General features: G+C 41.1%; 1 protein-coding gene across 9 annotated transcripts in view; it reads left to right on the forward strand.

The window, feature by feature from the left end:
- The window catches only part of ADCYAP1R1 (ADCYAP receptor type I), a 144,566-nt gene that overhangs the window by 24,706 nt on the left and 100,769 nt on the right, over positions 1-19,091 (forward strand). For all 9 annotated transcript variants that reach the window (XM_042043073.1, XM_042043072.1, XM_042043076.1 and 6 more), the window contains one exon: positions 6,970-7,130. In XM_042043073.1, the coding sequence (XP_041899007.1) occupies positions 7,080-7,130 (51 nt within the window). In that variant the 5' untranslated portion in view covers positions 6,970-7,079. The remainder of the gene's footprint in view (positions 1-6,969; positions 7,131-19,091) is intronic.

Raw genomic sequence — 19,091 nt, forward strand, 5'->3', positions numbered from 1 at the left:
TGTAAATTTGGATGAGTTTCTTGAACTGGCTGAGCAAGACTTACTAAAATCTGTTTTAGAATAGTTTTACATGGGGTTTTTTATATGTTAGGAAAATTCTATAAAACTAGAGGACTAGAAAAAACAAGAGCTGTCTGGTTATACAGAAGTGATAAGGAGTGTACTTTGTAAGGACAAATTATAATGCTCATATCTTCAGGGAAATTCAATTTAATGGAAACCATTCAAAGGAAAAGAATGAAATTTTTATAAAACCAACACTCCACCAAAATTGTAATCAGGGACAGCTGAAGTAAAACATACATGGAAGTTATTAGGCTGTGTTAATAAAAGGAATAAAGATAGTATTGAAAGTAAGAAAAGGCTGCAACATAGAGAGAAGTCAGGGCTCTGCTTTGCTTACCACTAATCCTTTGGTGTCATAAACTTTGGGAATGGAATTTTCTTTGTTTGCCCTCATCAGGCTGAACGAACAGAATTTAAAAAAAGAAAAATAAACTCTTGCAAAGCAGTAATTCACTTTGTCCAAAATTAGGCATAGTGTCATAAAACCATAGAATGGTTTGGGTTGGAAGGGACCTTTTAAAAGGCCCTCAGTCCAACCCCCTGCCATGGCAGGGGCACTTTCCACTAGACCAGGTCCCTCCAATCTCCATCCTTCAGGATGCCTTAAGGCATCAAGCTTTAGGATGTAGAAATTGCTCCCTGAGGTTACCTACATCTCTGCTGACTGTACAGAGAGCCTGGGTAGGCTGGGCTGAACTATACAGATCTTTCTGATGTGGCAGTGCTGTTTTAATTCTTCGCTGATGACCTGGATGATGGGACAGAGTGCACCTGCAAGAAGGTTGAAGGTTACACAAATTTAAGAGGAGTGGTTGATAGACCGAGAGGTTGATTCTGCTGTTGCTCGGAGGGAACCAGACAGGCTGGAGAAATAAGCAGAAAGAAACCTCATCATGCTGCAGAAAGAGACATGCAAAGTCCTGCACTGGGAGAGGAATAATCCCATACACAAGGACAGGCTGGGGCTCAGCTGCTGGGAGGAAGTTCTACAGAGAAGGACCTAAAGCTCCGGGTGGACACAAAGTGGATCCTGAGCCAGCAGAGTGCCCTTGCAGCGATGAAATCCAAAAGCAGCATCAGCTGCATGAGGAAAAGCCTTGGCAGCAGGTCAAGGGAGGTGATAATTCCTCTTTCTCAGCCCTGGAGTGCTGGGTCCAGTGCTGAGAGCATGAACGCAGTGGGTTCTGTGAGGAGCCACAAAGATTGTTAAGGAATTAGAGCAAGACACTCAGAGACCTATGGCTGTTCAGCCTGGAGGAGGTTTGGGGGGGTCTTATCAGTGTGTAGAAATACCCGATGAGAGGGTGCAAAGGAGATGGACCCAGGCTCTTCTCTGTGCTCACAAAAGGCAACAAGCACAGACAGACATACAGGAAATTCAGCTGTAAGATAACTATTATTGTTAGAACGGTCAAATACTAAAACAGGTTGATCAGGGAAATTGTTGAGACTCAACTTTTGAGATATTCAGAAATTGAAATGGGTTTTGAATAACCTGCTGTATGTGACCTTGCTCAACATGATAAAGCCAAGCAGCAACAGCAAACAGCATGCAGAAAACAGCTTCTTTTTCTTCTGTATGCTCTATATTAGCAGGGGAGTTGGACTAGACACTCTCCAGAAGTCCTTCCAACCCCCAACTCTGTGAATCCTCTTCAGCAGTTATTCTTCTTGCAAAAGCACGTTGCTTTGATTTATTTCCCACACAAGTCCTCATGGAAGTAAATGAAATCGATAATCCTACTTCATGCAGAAATATTTGGACACCTAAGCTCTCATTTGCGTATGGGAGTCTCAGCATCCGCAGTTTACCATTTCCTACTTTTGTAATCACACCTTTATCTTCACTTCTAGAAAGGGAGTTCTGGTAAAATTCACAGGTGTTTTCTGAGTTTTATGCAAGGAAAAAAAATCAAAAGCCTGTTCCTCCAGAAAGTAAAAGGATTATTACTGAGTATTGCTAACAGATTTATATTCATTAACACTGAAAAGCCTAAGCCAGGCAGCAGTTGAATGTATTTCTTTCAACTATTTCCATGCAAAATTGTTCTTAGTGCTGTATCAGCTCCCTTTTAAATTTTGTTTTCTAAAGCAACAATTTTCCTGCACAGTGAAAACACTGGATACCAGCAGTCTGTCTGAATGTATGTCATGAATGGGTATTTTTCAGCCTATGATTCCCACATCAGCTCACGTGTTAGAACAACGGACAGCCTGCATCCATCCTTGTGGACCATCCTGTGAAAAAATTCCACATTGTTTGTTGACAACTCTTTCAGGCAACGGTGTGGGATTTCTGAGGCCCTTGAGACATTCATGTGCAGCTGAAAAGGGTTTTGTCCTTTGTAGCAGTAAATCCTTTCTGAAAATCCACCTCTTAGACCTCCTGATGTAATGACCCTTTGAATCCTGTTTTGTCATTGACAGCAGACTTGGTGAGTGGGAACAAGGACTTGAGGGACTTTCCCAGTTAAGTACATAAAGGGAGAATAAAAGTCTCCTTGGTTTGTAAAAGAAAGCAGAGTCAGACCCTCAGCTGCTGTGATCTGTGAAGAAACTTTAATTTCAGCAAATTTAGGAAGTAGGTAAACAAAACCAACCCAAAATATTTAAACTTGAAGAAATAATAACTACTCTATTAAAGATAGTGGAAAGATCATGATGTTCTTTTTTTTTTTTTGCCTTAATAGGATTGCTCTTTGTGGAGTACTTTCCATGGAAAACTTTAGAGCCCTTGCTGTCTCATATTCAGTTACATCCTCTTTTAGCTTTCCTGTTGCCTTAAATATATCAGCATCAATTTATTGACATCCTAAACAATCAAATTCCTTCTCAATCCTTTGTGGTAGGTTAAACTTTGCTGGTTTGGGTTTCATATTGCTGATCCATATATTTCAGACTGGAGGTGGGATTATTCTGTCCAAATTTAGATATCCACAATGTAGATGTCAACAATCGAGCTGGCTGTTCAGAATTCCTTTACACTCTGGGAGACAAACTGAAAGTTTAAAGTAGATGGGTAAAATAGGTCAGACAAAACGCTTTCTTCATGTCTGCTTCTCCCTGTTGGTATAAAAAGAGACTTGATGATGAGCTCATGTGAGAGGATGTATCTCCCAGGTTTCTAAAATTAGGAGACGTGTCCTCGGTCACTGAGGGGTTGATTTCCCAACTCTGCTCATTGCTGGCAAGCAGGAACTTGAGGAAGGGGCACCATGCCCTGTAATATAAATGATGGAGCTGGAATACCACGTTTGGGAACTTACAGGAGGGAGATTATCAAATGCAATGGGTTTTGCACCTTTGTATTGAGAGCCTAAGGACAGAAAAATATCAGGTGTGTAATGAAAGGTGCTGCAGCCCTCAGGAGAGCTACTAAGCTGGTCAGAGGGCAGGAACACCTCTCCTATGAATTCAGGCTGGGAGTTGGGACTGTTCATCCTGGAGAAGAGAAGGCTCCAGGGAGACCTTAGGGGAACCCTGCAGTGCCTAAAGGGGGATTAAAAGAAGGCTGGAGAGGGACTCTTCACGTAGTGAAAGTCTAAGGGAAAATGGCCTTAAATGGAAGGAGGGTAGGTTGAGATTAGATTTTAGGAAGAAATTCTTTACTTTGAGGTTGGTGAGACACTGGAACAGGTTGCCCAGAGAAGCTGTGGACTGACAATCCCTGGAGGTGTCCAAGGTCAGAAATCTGCTCTAGTGGAACGTGTCCCTATCCATGGCTTGGAATGATGATCTTTAAGGTCTCTTCCAACCCAAGCCATTCTAGGATTTTATGATAATTACCTGTTCATATATTTTGCACCCTGTAATTCTCCACCCATGTTTATTCTTCATAGGGAAACGTTCTTCATGTCTCTAAGTGTTGGAATAACTGTGCATGGAGTGGTTGACTTCCCTGAAATGTATTCAGTGTGCAAAAGCTCAATTTCTCCTGCATGTTGTCAGAAGCTTTCAGATTTCCACTCTTGTGCAGTAGCTTGGTCATGGGGCAGGAAGAGGATGTGGTGGGAGCCCCTGACTGGACACTGAAGGGAGATGAATTAAGTAATGAATTCCCATTTGATCATCGCTGGTCTAAACCATTGTGGGCCAGCTTTGAAATGTGTTGGTTTCCTTTCAAACCACTGGCACGCGTCCCAGAGGACCACAACAAGGAGCCCAACAGGTCAGGTGGTTTCTTTTGGGTGAGATCTCAGTAAGAGCTCATAACTACCTTGGAAAGCCGCTAAAAATCCTCTTTCATTCATCCAAAAAAAAATTCCTCCATTTCATTCATCCAGTGGGTACATTCTGAGATGTTGTATAACAATTTTACCCATTATTTGATATGCTGACTTTTTATCCTTTTGAGCAGTGATTTATTCCCTTTTTTATGCCTCCCTGGGAGCAGTCCCATTGTACCTGGAAAGGACTCACTGTGTGCTTTTATTCATTCGTGACATCAGATTGTGCACTTGACACTTGTGGGCTTCTCATGGAGGAATTGTCCTCCCCAGCCTCCAGAGTCCCTTTTTTAGGTGGAGAAAGAAATGGGCACTTGCAGCAGAACAAGTTTTGCCAGAGCTTTCCCAACCTGCCCTTGAAGCAACTCAGATACTTTCATAAAGAATCTACTGTGGCACTGACAGTGTTTCCAGTGGATGAATGAATTCACCTTCAGAGGGGATGAATTATTTTCTTAAGTCATTATTTAACCAAAACAAAGTTGTTTGTTTTTATTTTCTTCTTCTTCCTGTATTTCAGCCATGCTTGAAATAACCCCCTGAAACCCATTCTATATTAGGAACAATCAGCTGAGTTTCAGATTCCCAGACACTTCAACAGCCCTTCTGTTTCACCAGAGATAATTGAAGATTATTTTGAGGAACTGTTTAACCATAACTGAAAGGTGCAACCCCTCTGTTATTGGCTATTCTGACTTCACTAATTTTAATTACAGTGGCAGATGCAGATAAAACAACAACATGAAGCATCAGTAATGAAATTACAGGATTTATCTACCAGTGATATCAGAAGAAAATATGACCATTCAAGCTTCCTTTCCAAATGCAATACTGATATATTATTTATTTTTCTCAGTACTGAGTGGTCATGCTTTATCAGTATTGCCTATATTTTTTCTAAAAGTTTATTTTTCTAGTATAATATGGGTGATAGTACTTATCTGGGAGATAGCTGGGCTTTAATTGGTAATAGAGATAACTACCCTTTAATTGATAATAAAGATAAGTAGCTTTTAGTAATAGGTGGACTCTGAATATATGTATAACTTACCTGCCAGGAACAGCTAAACAATATAAAAGGTTCTGCTGCAGGTCCAGGGCAGAAGTTCTGGGAGCTGTTATTCCCTAATAAACACTCCAGTCTCTGTGGATGACATGAAGGCCTCAGCCCAGTATTTGGTGCAGGTTTCCATGACTACTTTGAAGGGAAAAAAATTAAGTAGATTCTTTTATTTTCCCTGCAATATGTGGAAGAAAAGCCATGAAATGGTTTGCAGAGGTTCTTGTCTCTTTAGAAGCTCCTTTGAATCTCAAGACGAGACAGAAAACACCCACCCTCCACTTTTCAAACCTAGGGAATACCAGGTTAAAGTGAAAAGAGGGTCTTGTAAAGGTTACCACTTTCCCCCAGGGTATTTGTATTTACCCATCTTTTAGTCAGGCATCTCCCACCCTTCCCCTGCATTTAATAATTTCCTGATGAATTACAGTGACAGAATGAAAGGATAGAATTCAACTTCCACACCCCTCTCTGGCTTTTCTGGACTGAGCTGCACACAGGAGTGCAAATGATCAGGAAGTAATTTCAAATCCAGTAGCTGCTAATGCGTCTGTCTGGTTTTGTCGTGCTTCTGTTAATGGCATTCCAAGTCCTCACGGCTGAATGTCACCAGGGATGTTTGCTGTCCTCCTCAGCTGAGATCTTGTCAATTGCTCATTATTTGATAAACCATCAGAAGTACAGTTAAGTAATTAGATTCCATGCCAGAACAGAGCGTGAGTGACTGATCAAGTGAGGATGGAAGAAAATAGATCAGTTTAGAGTGAATTTCATGAATCATTGTTCTCCCAAAATTTAGAGAGGGATTAATTTTCCTGTTTTATTTTTTAATTGAAAGACTCTCCTTTCTAAATGCTGATGTCCTGGCAGCGTGTTGCAGTCAGTATAAAACTTGGGTGTCCTTTGGTTCTAAAAGTTCTTTCACAAAACACTCCTTTACAAATCAAAGTAGGATAATGAGAAATAAATCCAAATCTTAAAACACCTTCCCCCCAGTCCTCAATTCTTTCTGGGCAGAGACCAAGCGGTGTAGGTCACAAATATGAATGACATTGTTGTCCATGTAAGTCAATCCTGATTATGTCCTGGATGAATTCTTTAGCCTGAGACTCAGTTCATTCCTTTGCCCCTCTACTGCCAAGTTCTCAGAAAGGTTCTTAACAAGGTTCTTAACAGGTTATTAACAAGTCTGGTAATGGATTTTGTTATCTGGACAAACTATCTTGGGAACCAGACAACCCCTAAAAAGCCCTGGACAGTTTTGCTTTTAAGACACTACTGAAAATCAGGAAAGGCAAACCACAAAATCAGAGATGAAGCAGCCAGGTCCTTTTTCTTCACAGTAATCCACCCTTCCTTCTCCCCTGGGTGCAATTTAGGTCTTTGCAGCTACAGAACCTGTTCCAGTATTTCTTTGACACAAGTTACTGATCATACAGACAAGTCCTTGGCCTTAAATTAGATACCCAAGACCATCTTTAAAATCTGCAAAAGCCTGTTTGATCTCTGCTAAGTGCAACTTGCAGTTCAAATGTTGGATTCCCTGTTTTCTGTCCATTTCTTTTTCATTCTCTCCGTGGTTTCCATATTTATAATAATTTTCCTCTTTTTCTGCAGAGATCTGAGCCTTGATGTGAAGACCTCAACCAAAATATCTGCAGAGAGCCTGTGCTTCAGCCCTAATCACAGTGTTAACGAGCAAAACTTGTGCAAAATTAAGAGAGAAGATGGCCATCAACTGGAAGATCTGCTTCTTCAGCCTCGTATTGCTTCCTATGGTAAGGAAAAATAGGTTTATTTGCATTGCTCTGATATAAATATATGTTCTCAAGGCCAGCACTAGCCAAGAGGGAAGGATCTGCTGCTGACACTGATTCTGGGTTTTTCTGGGTGGTCTCATGGTTTGGGTTAAAGACTTTTCCAGCCTCCTTTGTTAATGAATTAGGACTGTGATCACTGCTCATCCTGAGAAGGGCATGTCCATCTCTTGAGGGAATTCCTTCACTGTTTCTATCCGAAATTCAAAATAAAATGAAGTAATAATTAAAAAAAGAAAAAAAAAAAAAAAAAGGGTCTCCTGTTTCAAATCCATTGGTTTAAGAATATTTTTTTCCAGACAGAGGGGTTAAAATTAGAGATTCACTTCATGCCCCCCTGTGAAACCTAAACCTTGAGATATTCCAGGCAGTGCTTTTGCAGGCCTCCATTTTCAGAGGAGCAATTTTAGGAAACAATACAACTGGGCCCCTAAAGATCCCAAAGGCACTTAAAGTAATTCATCATCTTTCTGAAGATATTCGACTCTTTATGAAGATGACAGGGATTAATTTTCCCCACAAGTCTTTACTTACTAAACAATGTGCTCTCCCATTAATAACTCAGTGTTAGCACATCTGGGGATTGTAGCTCTCCCTCTCCATTGTCCCTGCACACGGTGACTGGATCTCTCCTCACATAACAGCCATAAAACCACTGAACATAGATTTTTTTCTTTTTTCCTTTTGTAGCTGTGAGGAATTGTACACAAGCCCTGCAATAACCTCTTGTTGCATTTCAGCACAATTCTGTGTTAAACCATTGATCACAAATTTGCTTTTCAGCTCTTCTCCAGGAGCACTGCTCACAGGGAATCAGTTACAAATAGCACCAGGATTTAAATCCTCCAGCTCATTCCCATTCAGAGCCTTCTACTACTTCCATGCAAATGCTTTACATTGCTTAATACATGGATATGTTCATGTTACTACGCTTTAATAGCCAGGTATCTGAAAGAATTTGTGACATTTAGTTGATTTTATTTTTAAATGACAGCTATTTAATGTGCTGGTGGTGTGACCAGAGCATTTTTCAGAAGTTTTTGCAGAGTTTTTTGCTCTTGTGTATCGATTTTGTGGCCTGTCTTCTCCAATGCATAGCAGGCAGCACATGGAACTTGTCTTGACTTTGGCACACAAAAATACATTTTCTTTCCCTTTGGCTCTTGTTTAGAGTCCACTTCATTTCACTGCACATCTGAAATGTGGCATAATTCAGCTAAATTCTAAAGAATTGGATTGGCACTGGTACCATGCTTGTGTTCATCCAGATAATACAGTCCTTTACATACAAATATCTGGTCTTGGAATTTTTTTCTAGAGCATGGCTCCTGTGAGTATTCCTTAGATTTCCTGGTCAGATAGAAATGATTACTTAATAAAAACTGACTGTGTTTAATTTTTATAATGTATCTCTAAAATTACTACAGTAAACTTCCTCTGAACTAATGGGGAGGGAGAAAAATCCCCAGACTTAACCTGATTTAGGCTCTGATGTTCATGTGAGATTCCTGACTGTAAAGGGAGTTTAGCTCAAATTCAGATGCTGTTTTTTGTAGACACAGAAGTTCTGGTGACATGGATCCATCCTGCCCTGGGAGAAACTGGAAAGCTGAATTCCTGGCCATGCAAGCATATTTTCCAGATTGCAACCAAAATAATTAAATGAGTCAAAAGATAAAAGGCATTTTTGTTAAATGGCCAACAACCTTCAATATTTCAAGATTTTAGGTGCTCAGCTTGAGACCTTCAAAAGGTGTCTTGTTATTTAGAGGTGAACAGTTTTTAATTAAGGGAAATAAATGAACAAATCCCTTGAGTTCTCAGATGGGTGACCTTCCTGGCAGATGGAGAAGGACAGCAAATTCCCAATTGCTCACGTTTCAGGACATAACTGTGGTTGCTGAGCTGGATAATTAGTGATCAGCTCCAGCTTGTGGAAAGAACAGTTCTTAATGAAATACCAAATAACAAACCAGAGCTAATAAGAAGAAACCTGCTTTTTATTTGCTGCTTCTGCAAAGTTTGTGATCTTTTTTTATGAATATAAGATTTTACTGCAGTCTTTTGCAGGAATCCAGATATTAAAGTTAACCATTTAACACACGTGAATTTGTGTATTTGCACACACAGAGCCCACCACAGAGATTATACAACAATTTCTGTGTATTATTCATTTCTTATTAAATCCCTACAGTTCTTTTCACAGACCAAATTTCAGGAATGATATAATGTTATTCATGGTTCTTCCCTTGCTGCAATTCTTTTGCGGTGCTTGTGGTAACACATTTCTCTCCACTGGGGCACACCCTTTCCCTTCAAACCATCTCTAGTGCGCTGTGCTGGTGACCTCAAATTGGCACTTTCCTGTCATGCAGATTTTCCAATTTTCTAGCAAGGGAGTGGATGTGACTTTAAAAAAAAATAGAGTAATTGAAAGTCATCCTTGACTCCAGAAAGTTCCTGGAAAAAACTGGGTTGATAATGCTTTCCTCTAAGCACAGCTGGTGCTGTTCAGGGAATCTCCAGTCACTCCCAAGGAGAGCTCCTGGACTCAGGAGTCAGGATAGATCCCATTTTCCTCAGAGTGCCCGTATGAGCTCCTGGATCTTCAGACCTGCTTGGATGTGTAGTTTTTGGCTCTACCAATAGTCAGACCCATTTTAGCCACAAAAGCCCCCAAACTGACGTCCACATCCATGAACAGACCAAGAAAAGGCAAAAAAAGAGAACCAAGTATGAATGGGAAATTCCAGCTGGCTTCAAGTATAGGCTCTGACCAGATGACAAGAAGAGAATATGCTAAGAAATAACTAGAAATGAACATTTTTAAGCCAGTTCTAACTGTCAGAGTCAAGGGTGATTCAGTTTTTCATGTCTTCAACAGCTGCTCTGCATTGACCTAACCTATGAACCACTTGGGACTGAAGGCACCATGATGCTTGCAAGGCCTTTAGAGGAATTCTTGAGCTTTATTTTTTTCCCCCCATTTTAAGTGCTTTCCTAGATTTAAATGCCTGTGTTGCTCTTTTGGCTGGTTTTAACCCACTTCTTTCAGCTGGCTCACCTCCTCTCAGTCATTCCCATTCTTTGCTTTGGATAAAGCTCTGAACAATCTGGGATAGTGGAAGGAGTCCCTGCCCATAGCAGGGCTTGGAACTGGATGGTCTTTGAGGTCCCTTCCAAACCCAACCATTCTAAAAAGTGAAAAGTGAATTCACTTTCACTGTCATTTTGATTGACTTCACATTCCATCCATCTGTGATAACGCTGGGTAATGTTTTGGGGTTTTTTAATTGGAAAATATTAACAAAAGTCATCATAAAATTATGGAGGAGAAAGGATCCTAAACCATTGTTCCTTTGTCTGGTTCCAAATGTACTTGAGAAACAATGAGTTTCATGACTCACAAAGTTGGCTTGGTGTATGAACTGAATTCTAAATGTAACTGCAATGCAGGTGTTCTAAGTGTCTGGAATAATTCGATCAGATGTATTTCTCACCTAATACTTGGAATTTCTTGTGGGTACATATTTAATATTGCTAAGCTTAAATGTTTCCAGTGGGAGAATATTCTGCGCAATGTTTGAGTAGCTGGGAAGAATGTTACTGTCTCCTTTAAAATAAAAATGTGGAAAAGGGAAGGTGTAAGTGAAGCCTCTTGTATAACAACCCTGAAGTGTGATCCCTGAGTGAGAGTCAGATGGGCAAATACAGATTTGGATGTACTGGCAGCACCTCACAGAGCAGAGATTGGATCTGATCTGGATCTGATAATGTTTAAGCAATTCGTGAAGAGGTGAGGATAGAAACTGAAGTGTTTGCTCAGCCCCTGTTTGTTTGCTGAGAGGGTAGTATCTCTCAATCTTCCCAGGGTGTGTAAAGGCTACAGAGCAGAGAACTCTCTGTATCCTCTATTATTCATCCCTGGCTGTCACTTCCAGTGCCAGGCTGCCTTCAAATAGAATCATCTACGTTCCAGCCTCTGTTATTTTTTAAAAGATGAGACACAGTGTATTCAGACACGATATTCTGCTAGTTTCCCTCCCAGCCTGCAGTGTTTTTAAGTGCAGCCCAAATGTGAGGCTCCTCAGGCACGAACATAAACGGTTGGGTTGGTCCCTGCTCTTTAAACAAACTATTCTTTCCATTCCAGGGCTTAATGAGAGAGCTTTTAATGAGCTTACCTGCCTGGTGATTTGTAGCATCTCATAACCCTGTTAGAGAAGTCAAGCTCTCTGTAGGTTTCTCTAGCACAGTGCACAGTTGCACGGGACTTCCCTGTTATTTATGGAATGAAAATATAAATATGTACAAACACAGCCAGGGAGCTGCTGGGAATGTTCTCCACAGGAGACAAAGACTCAGCTAACCAAGGCATTAATGCTGCTGTAGCTTTTCCCTTTTAATAGGAGGAGCTGGTGCTGGGGGCAAGCAGCAGAAAATAGCAGCCTCTTAAAAGCCTTGTTTAAAAGAGAAAAACAAAGTCCTGGGATGTGTAATACTGGGTAGAGCAGTTTCAAAGAGCAGGCTCAGAATTCTGGTATCACAAAAAATCATCTGAGAAGAGCAGTTTGGTAAAAGCACAGAGGCCTTGATACCAACCAACTTCAAGCACCTTTCTGAGGCACAAAAATTAGGATTTCAAGTTCCAGATGTTCATTATCCCGTCACTTAGGTGGGATAGGGACTTACAGAGAGTGCCGGAGTGAGAGTTCTCTCAGGGTGATGTCTCCACCTGAGATTTCTCTAAGTCTCTGGGGTTATTTTCTGAGAAAACTCAATGTGTTTACACTCCTGAAGGTGGTGGGAGCCCTGGATATTGCGTTGGTTGCTCTGTCTGGTGCACTGGCTCTTGTAACCTCACCTGGGCACTTCAGGTGCCAGTACGAGTTATTGCAGAAGCTAAAGAAAGACATCTGATTAAAACATTTTTCATAGAATTATAGAATGATTTTGGACCTTAAAGGTCAGGTAATGTCAACTCCCCCTTCCCTGAGCAGGGACCCCTCCCACTAGACCAGGATTTTCAGGGCCCAGTTCAACCTGGTCTTGAAGCTTTTTAAGCTTATTAAGCTGATTTTCACAAAAGATAAATGACAGGGGAGAAAAAAAGTCTAAAAATACACATATTCTACCAAAATGTGGTTCACAACACTGTGAGAAAACACAGGTATCTACCACAACTTTCCTTTAGACAGACAAGAAATCCCAGTCTTAGAAATGCAAGGCAGCAGGTAACAAAGCAAAAAGTAGTTGCCGTATATTACATTAATGTCTTCACTTTTTTGCCCTCTGGAAGTAGCAATAATTTCTGTGACAGGCAAATAAAATGATGACAACACTGATATAAGGACGTTCATGTGATTTTTTTTCCCTGCTGGTTTTGAGTTCATGAGCTTGCAGGAGAGTGGGATGAGCAGTCAAACAACAAACTGGGCGTTAGGAGGAGTTCTTAAAAAGGAGCCTGTAAATAAATAAAAAAAAAGTAAAATCAGAATCAGTGGTTTTTCTTGTTGCTCAGCTGTTATTATCCAGCTCCTGGAGGGATATTTTTCAAGTCTCTAGCAAGAATGTTGCTTGCCTGCAACTTGGGTTTGCTGAGTGTGCAGCCCAGGAGGATTTCCTGTGCAGGCAGCTTGAGGGGAGAGCTGTGATGCAGAACCAAAGCTGCATGGAGAGGAGGGGGAAATGGAAGCAAAAGAGCAGGAAGAAAGGACAAAACTATGAAAAAATCACATTTACAGCACTATTCCTCTATTAGGGATTTGGTCTCTTGTATTCCCACCTGCCCCTCTCAGCAGGGCTTGCAATAAAGGGTTTTTTCCCAATGTGTGAAATGAGCTCTGCTGCTTCTCAGAGTGGATGTGTGTCCTGTGGCAGGACTGAGCCCTGCCTGGGGATCAGGGAGTGCTGCTCAAAGCTTTCCTGGGGGAGCAGATGGGGTGAAACTCTCCAGACCAAACTTCCAGAGGTGTCCTGAGCACAGCTGTGGGGTCGGGAAGTTGATGTAAGGCAAAGCCTGCCAGGCTTGAGGGGGTTTCCAGGGCTCTTTTCCAAAGCCATGACAATGTGGCTGTTTAACCAAAATCTGTGAGGCCTGTTAGAAAGAACTGCCAGCCCTAAAGCCCAAGTGTTGCTGTCACTGCAAGGGCACAGAACCAGCTGCACAAACCCCTCTCTGTTTCCCTGGGCAAGGGGTGAATTGCTCACTCCAGAGTGACTTATGCTCCTGAAAAGGAAGTTGTGTTTCTCTCAGGTCTATTTTCCCCATGAAAATGACTTGGAAGTGCAGATTTTGAAGATATGGATCCTGTCTCTACTAAAATCTGATGATCTCTGTGATACATTTATTTCATGCCAGTTTTTCCTTAAAGGACAACATGAATGCATCAGTGCTGCTTCTGTACTTCCCTGTGCATGTTAGAGCTGAGTTCTGCACCTAAATAAGTCAGGAAATTTACTTAGAGCAGTAATTAGCCACCTAAATGCTGGATGTCTGGATTAGAATCAGAGAATCATTGAATGATTTAGGCTGGAAGGGACCTTAAAGACCACCCAGTCCCACCCTCTGCCATGGCAGGGACACCTTCCACTATCCCAGATTTCTCCAAGCCCTGTCCAACCTGGCCTTGGACACTTCCAGGGATCCAGGGGCAGCCCCAGCTTCTCTGGGCACCCTGTGCCAGGGCCTCAGATTAAGATATTTATCTATATTAATATATAATCATAATTCTTCTCTACTCAGTGTCAAGGGACAAACACCTTTAGATACTGGTATAACCCATCCTAAAATCCCCCTAATGCTCTCTTTACTGCAGGGCCCTCAAAAACTACCTTACACTAGACTTTGGTTTCTTTAGTTTTTTGAAACCTCATTTTTATTGAGCATTTATAAATGTTATGTGCATCATGAATAGATGACAGAAACTCACCCTTGCCCAATTGATTGTCTTATATTTTCAGTATCTTGTGACTCATCTTGGTAGGGTGGTTTGTAAGGTTATCCCAAATGCTGTTTACCACTGCTGCTTCCTGGAACACATTTTAAAAATTGAATACTAAATGTGTGTTCTTGTATGGGTGAGGGCAAATGCCATTGGATCTTTGTGTCTGGAGTAAAGAAAAATGGCAAATGCATCCATTAAATAATTCGGATTATAAAATTAAATACTTCATTATAAAAAACACCCCAAATCCAAAGAAGATCTATTTTAAACAGAACAGGGAAAATATTTTCCCCACAGAACAATATTTTAAAATATTTTGTAGTGCTTTCATAGAATTATTATTTCCAGTAGAGTTCAAAGAATCCAGTCTCAATTTCAACCACTTATTCTCCCTTTTTTTTCTGAATCCACTTTTTCTTCAGACAAGAAACAATATGGAAATGAACACTTTTTAAAACTCCTCAGCTCTTTTCAAAAGAAACAAATGCCAGTTGCTTGTGGATTTTTTTTTTTTTTTGGCTATCAATATGGTTTAGACTGTAAATCCAATCAACATGTTGAGGGAAAATAGTCTCAAGGAACATCTTTTGGCCAGATTTAATGTGTGCTGGGGAGTTTGATGCTTTCCCAACCTTTGTACGTGTTCAGTCCCTGACCTCACTGTTCCAGCCTCCTTTATATCTGGATTTCTATTGAGGATTTCAAAGTGATAAAGGATTTCACTGTTCCTGCCCTTCCCAATAACACATTTCTGCCGTGCTCTTTTCTTGCTCAGTGGGCTTCTTTTGGAGTGCAAACTTCTCTAAGAGAGTATTAATTCCCTAAGAGCTGTAGACAGAACAAAACACTTTATCTGCTGTGTCCTCTTTTCCAATGATTTTGGCCCCACAGGCTCTCTCCAGCTCAGAATCTGTGACCAAAATGTGTCATTCAGGGGTTATTTAGGCTAAATCCAGGCTTTGCTTTGGTTTGAAGACAGCTGAAACAGTTTGTCAACAATTTCACCTACTGATATTTGCACATTTGGGAAGGGGCAGTCCAAGGATTTTAATTTGGTTTTAATTATTCTTCCCTGACAGCCGCATCTGAACATGTTTGCTATTTGCCATAAAACTATTTCAGACCTTCACTTTCTGCTTTCTTCTTTGCTGAGGGCTTTCAAGATAACAGATAATGCAAAATGTAGATTGGAATAGGATTAGAGATCTGCTAAAGCTCAAGGGTAGAATGTTGTTTTCGCTTCCTCAGAGATATTAAAATGTTCTTTTTCCTGCTGCCCTCTGGCTGAGCTGGTTTTAGTTATTAGATCTCTGTTAGCCAGTTATGATAATTTGCTCCATTATTTAAAAAACATACAACAAATGGCAAATTTGCCATTTCTGCAATAGAAATTAAATTCTCGTGTAGTTTCAATCTAAGTCCATTTTAGTAGCTCTTCCAGCAACACAGCTATGCAAAATCTAAACCTTTTGGGCATCATATGGTGTTTATTGTGTCTGAACTAATGCAGGTGAACAAACTGCATCTCATTTAAAATGACTATCGACTCTCACTGTGTATTTTCAGTTTAAAACGTTTGCCTCCCAAAATGATGAATTTACTGTTCATCCCATAAGTGGCTGTAGCTGTAGGCATTCCCAGGAACACTTCATTTGCAGAGCAGCTGTGGGAGAGCCAGGAATTTTGTACAGACAGGCAGCATCGGTGGGAATGGATTGAAAGATGCTGAAGGGCTTTTAAAACCCTAAGGAAAGCAGAGTAATATGATCACATATATGCATATATATTTATCTTCCCATTCCTCCATGTCATCCACGTACCCTTAAAACCTGAATGCTGTTGGTTGATTCAACTAAATTTGACAGAACCACATTCTCAGAAAAAACAATTTTCTAACAGTTTCGTGCAGATGTTTAGGCAGGGACTTTTTTCTTAATTTCAAACAGAAAGATAAATTTCACAATAAACTTAATGAACTTGTTAGACAGAAGAGTATCCAAACTGGAGCTCATCTTAGGACTGGGGTTAATGGCTTTAAACTGAAAGAGGAGAGATTTAGATGGGATATTGGGAGGAAATTGTTCCCTGTGAGGGTGGGCAGGCCCTGGCACAGGGTGCCCAGAGAAGCTGGGGCTGCCCCTGGATCCCTGGAAGTGTCCAAGGCCAGGCTGGACAGGGCTTGGAGCAGCCTGGGACAGTGGAAGGTGTCGGGGTTGGAACTGGATGGTCTTTAAGGTCCCTTCCAACCCAAACCATTCTGGGATTCTGTGATCTGAGAGACACTGCTCCATGTGACCAATGGCTCATGACTTGTGCTGCTGTTCAAAGAACACAACAAATTTATTTTAATTTTTTTAATCTAACAGCTAATTCAAGTGTCTGGCACTTCAGGATGACTGGCAATTAGAGCAGTAACCCGAACCATGAGAGCTTGAGGGTCAATGTTCTTATTGACCCTTTTGGTGCTTGATTTGAGCAATTCTGCAGCTTCTTGCTACTCAGTTCCCTGTGTCAGAGACCAGCAGCACTGCCCTGTCCCTGAAAGGTGTGGAAAGAGGAATCCATTGGATGCCAAGGTGTGCTTAAGCCTTAGTGGAGGTGCCAAGGGTAGATGTGTGACGTACAAGGAGTTTGATCTCTCAGCATTGTGGAGAAGCACATCCTGCCTGGAGATCTGTGCAGGGGTGAGGAGCTCTGGCTGACACTTGGCTTTCAGACATTCTGAGCTTTATATCTTCAGCTATCCTGAAATAAAAATAAAAGGAATGTTGTGTTGTATATTCCGTCTCTTTTGCAGCTCAGACCATTAAAAAATTTCATCACTTGGATCTGAGTGAAACACGACCTCAGGTCATTAATTCATTGCACTGAAGTGATGATCAAACATCTCTATTTTTCTGCCTTTTCCCTCACACTTCTTTGTACCTGGGCTGGTATCTAAATTATTTTCACCCCCAAAATCCATATCCATGGATAGCACATGGCAGAGCAGCTGGGGATACCCTGGGTGTTGTTGCAAAGCAGTGCCTTCATTTTGCATTGATTTACATTTCCCTTCTCCACAGCAGTTTATTTATTAGATTAATCCAACTATTTGCTGGTTCTATTTTAATATTCAAGGAATTTTTTTTTCTGTGAATTAAAGCAGTAGATGGGGACAAAAAATAATAAAGTTTATTTTCCATTGGTTTTCACACTGTAACCTACTGGTTGCAACATTAATTGTGCAGCTATTGAATTTAGGGACTACAAAGATAGAGATTAAACTTCTTTTCCCTTTTGTATCCCTGGATTTTTCCCACAGCTCTGTTAACAAAATCCAAAATGCCACCTTGTGAATGACAATCAGTTATTTTAGGGGTGGCTCATCTTGTACTGAGGTCAGCTCCCACTGCACAGTGCTGCTGCAGAGGGCAGCTCTGGGATGTTGAGCAATGTGCAGTGGCAATTCTCCAGCTGTGCTCATGGATCTGGGAAAAAAACCAAACACCAAGCAGAAGCTGGCAGAAGCTGTTGTAAAATAACTCTTAAAACTGGGGAAGAATTAAATCCTATTTAATGTATTGCAAGGAAGAAAAAAGGGGAGTTTGACAGGCATGTGTATGAATAACATTAATCTAGAGAAAACTCTGTTCTCAGTACGGCTTTTTGGCATTTTGGGACATTGTTTTTATTATTCAGAGCTTTGTGATTTTTTTCCACGTGTGAAAATGTGAAATATTTATCTCTTATCAAAGGTGTAATGTAGAAATTCTGAACTCAGTAATCTTGAGGATCAAATAAATGAGTTAACATACTGGAATCACCCAGAATAATCCGTGAGGGACAATATAAAAGAGGTTTCACCAGTTTTGCTTTCACATCTTTGTTTAGCTGAAGTATGACAGTAATTTGCTCTCCTGGCAGAGGAATCCCTGCTCTGTTTCTCTCTTCAGCATGTATTATACAGAGAATTTTTACATGTGTTAATGTTTGCTTCTGAGAGCAGGGAAATCAAAGCAGCCAAAATAGCTGCTCCCATTTCTGATCCTGTCATTCTCCCTGGAACATTAAACTTTTTTCTTTCTGTTAACTTCAATCTGAATAAATTAGAACATTACCACAATTTAACATTACCATTTCAAGGGCTTTGGAACTATATTCCTTTTTTTTTTTTTTTTAAATGAGTGGAGAAAAAATGCTCTGCATGTCTTTATTCCATTGTACATGTCTGGCTCTAGATGGACAATAGTCAGAGAATCACAGAATCATGGAATGATTTGGGTTGGAAGGGACCTTAAAGCCCATCCAGTGCCACCCCCTGCCATGGGCAGGGACACCTTCCTCTATCCCAGGCTGCTCCAAGCCCTGTCCAATCTGGCCTTGGACACTGCCAGGGATCCAGGGGCAGCCACAGCTTCTCTGGGCACCCTGTGCCAGGGCCTCCCCATCCTCCCAGGGAGCAATTTCTTCCCAATATCCCATCCATCCCTGCCCTCTTTCAGCTTAAAACCATTCCTGCATCCCTCCATCCCTTGTTCCAAGTCCCTCTCCAGCTCTCCTGGAGCCCCTTTAGGCACTGGAAAGGGCTCAAATATCTCCTTGAAGCCTTCTCCAGGTGAACACCCCCAGCTCTCTCAGCCTGTGCCTAGACTCCCTGGGAAGTAAAATTAAAGTACATGGTGGAACTGAGTTTTTTTTGTAACTGGAAATTCACCAGCACAAGAGAAATTAGCACCTGGACATGAGCAGGAAGGTGAAAATGAAACTGTTAAAGGTCAATAATGAGAAATTCTGGGCACTTCAGGTCCTGGGCAGGCATTTATTGGGGATATCCAGCTGAAACTGAGCAGCAACCTCTTCTGAGGTTTTGGTGTACTAAGAAAAAGACACAGGTATGAACTCATGGCCGCCCTGCCAGCCAGGGAAGGTATTCTGAGGTTGGGTTGCAATTTTTGTGTGGCTTTCAGCAGCCACCACTGAGAAAGAGGCAAAA

This window comes from Corvus kubaryi, unplaced genomic scaffold (assembly GCF_017639235.1).
Source record: "Corvus kubaryi isolate FWS band 111438036 unplaced genomic scaffold, C.kubaryi_AGA036_p1.0 37398, whole genome shotgun sequence".
NCBI classification, from domain to species: domain Eukaryota; kingdom Metazoa; phylum Chordata; class Aves; order Passeriformes; family Corvidae; genus Corvus; species Corvus kubaryi.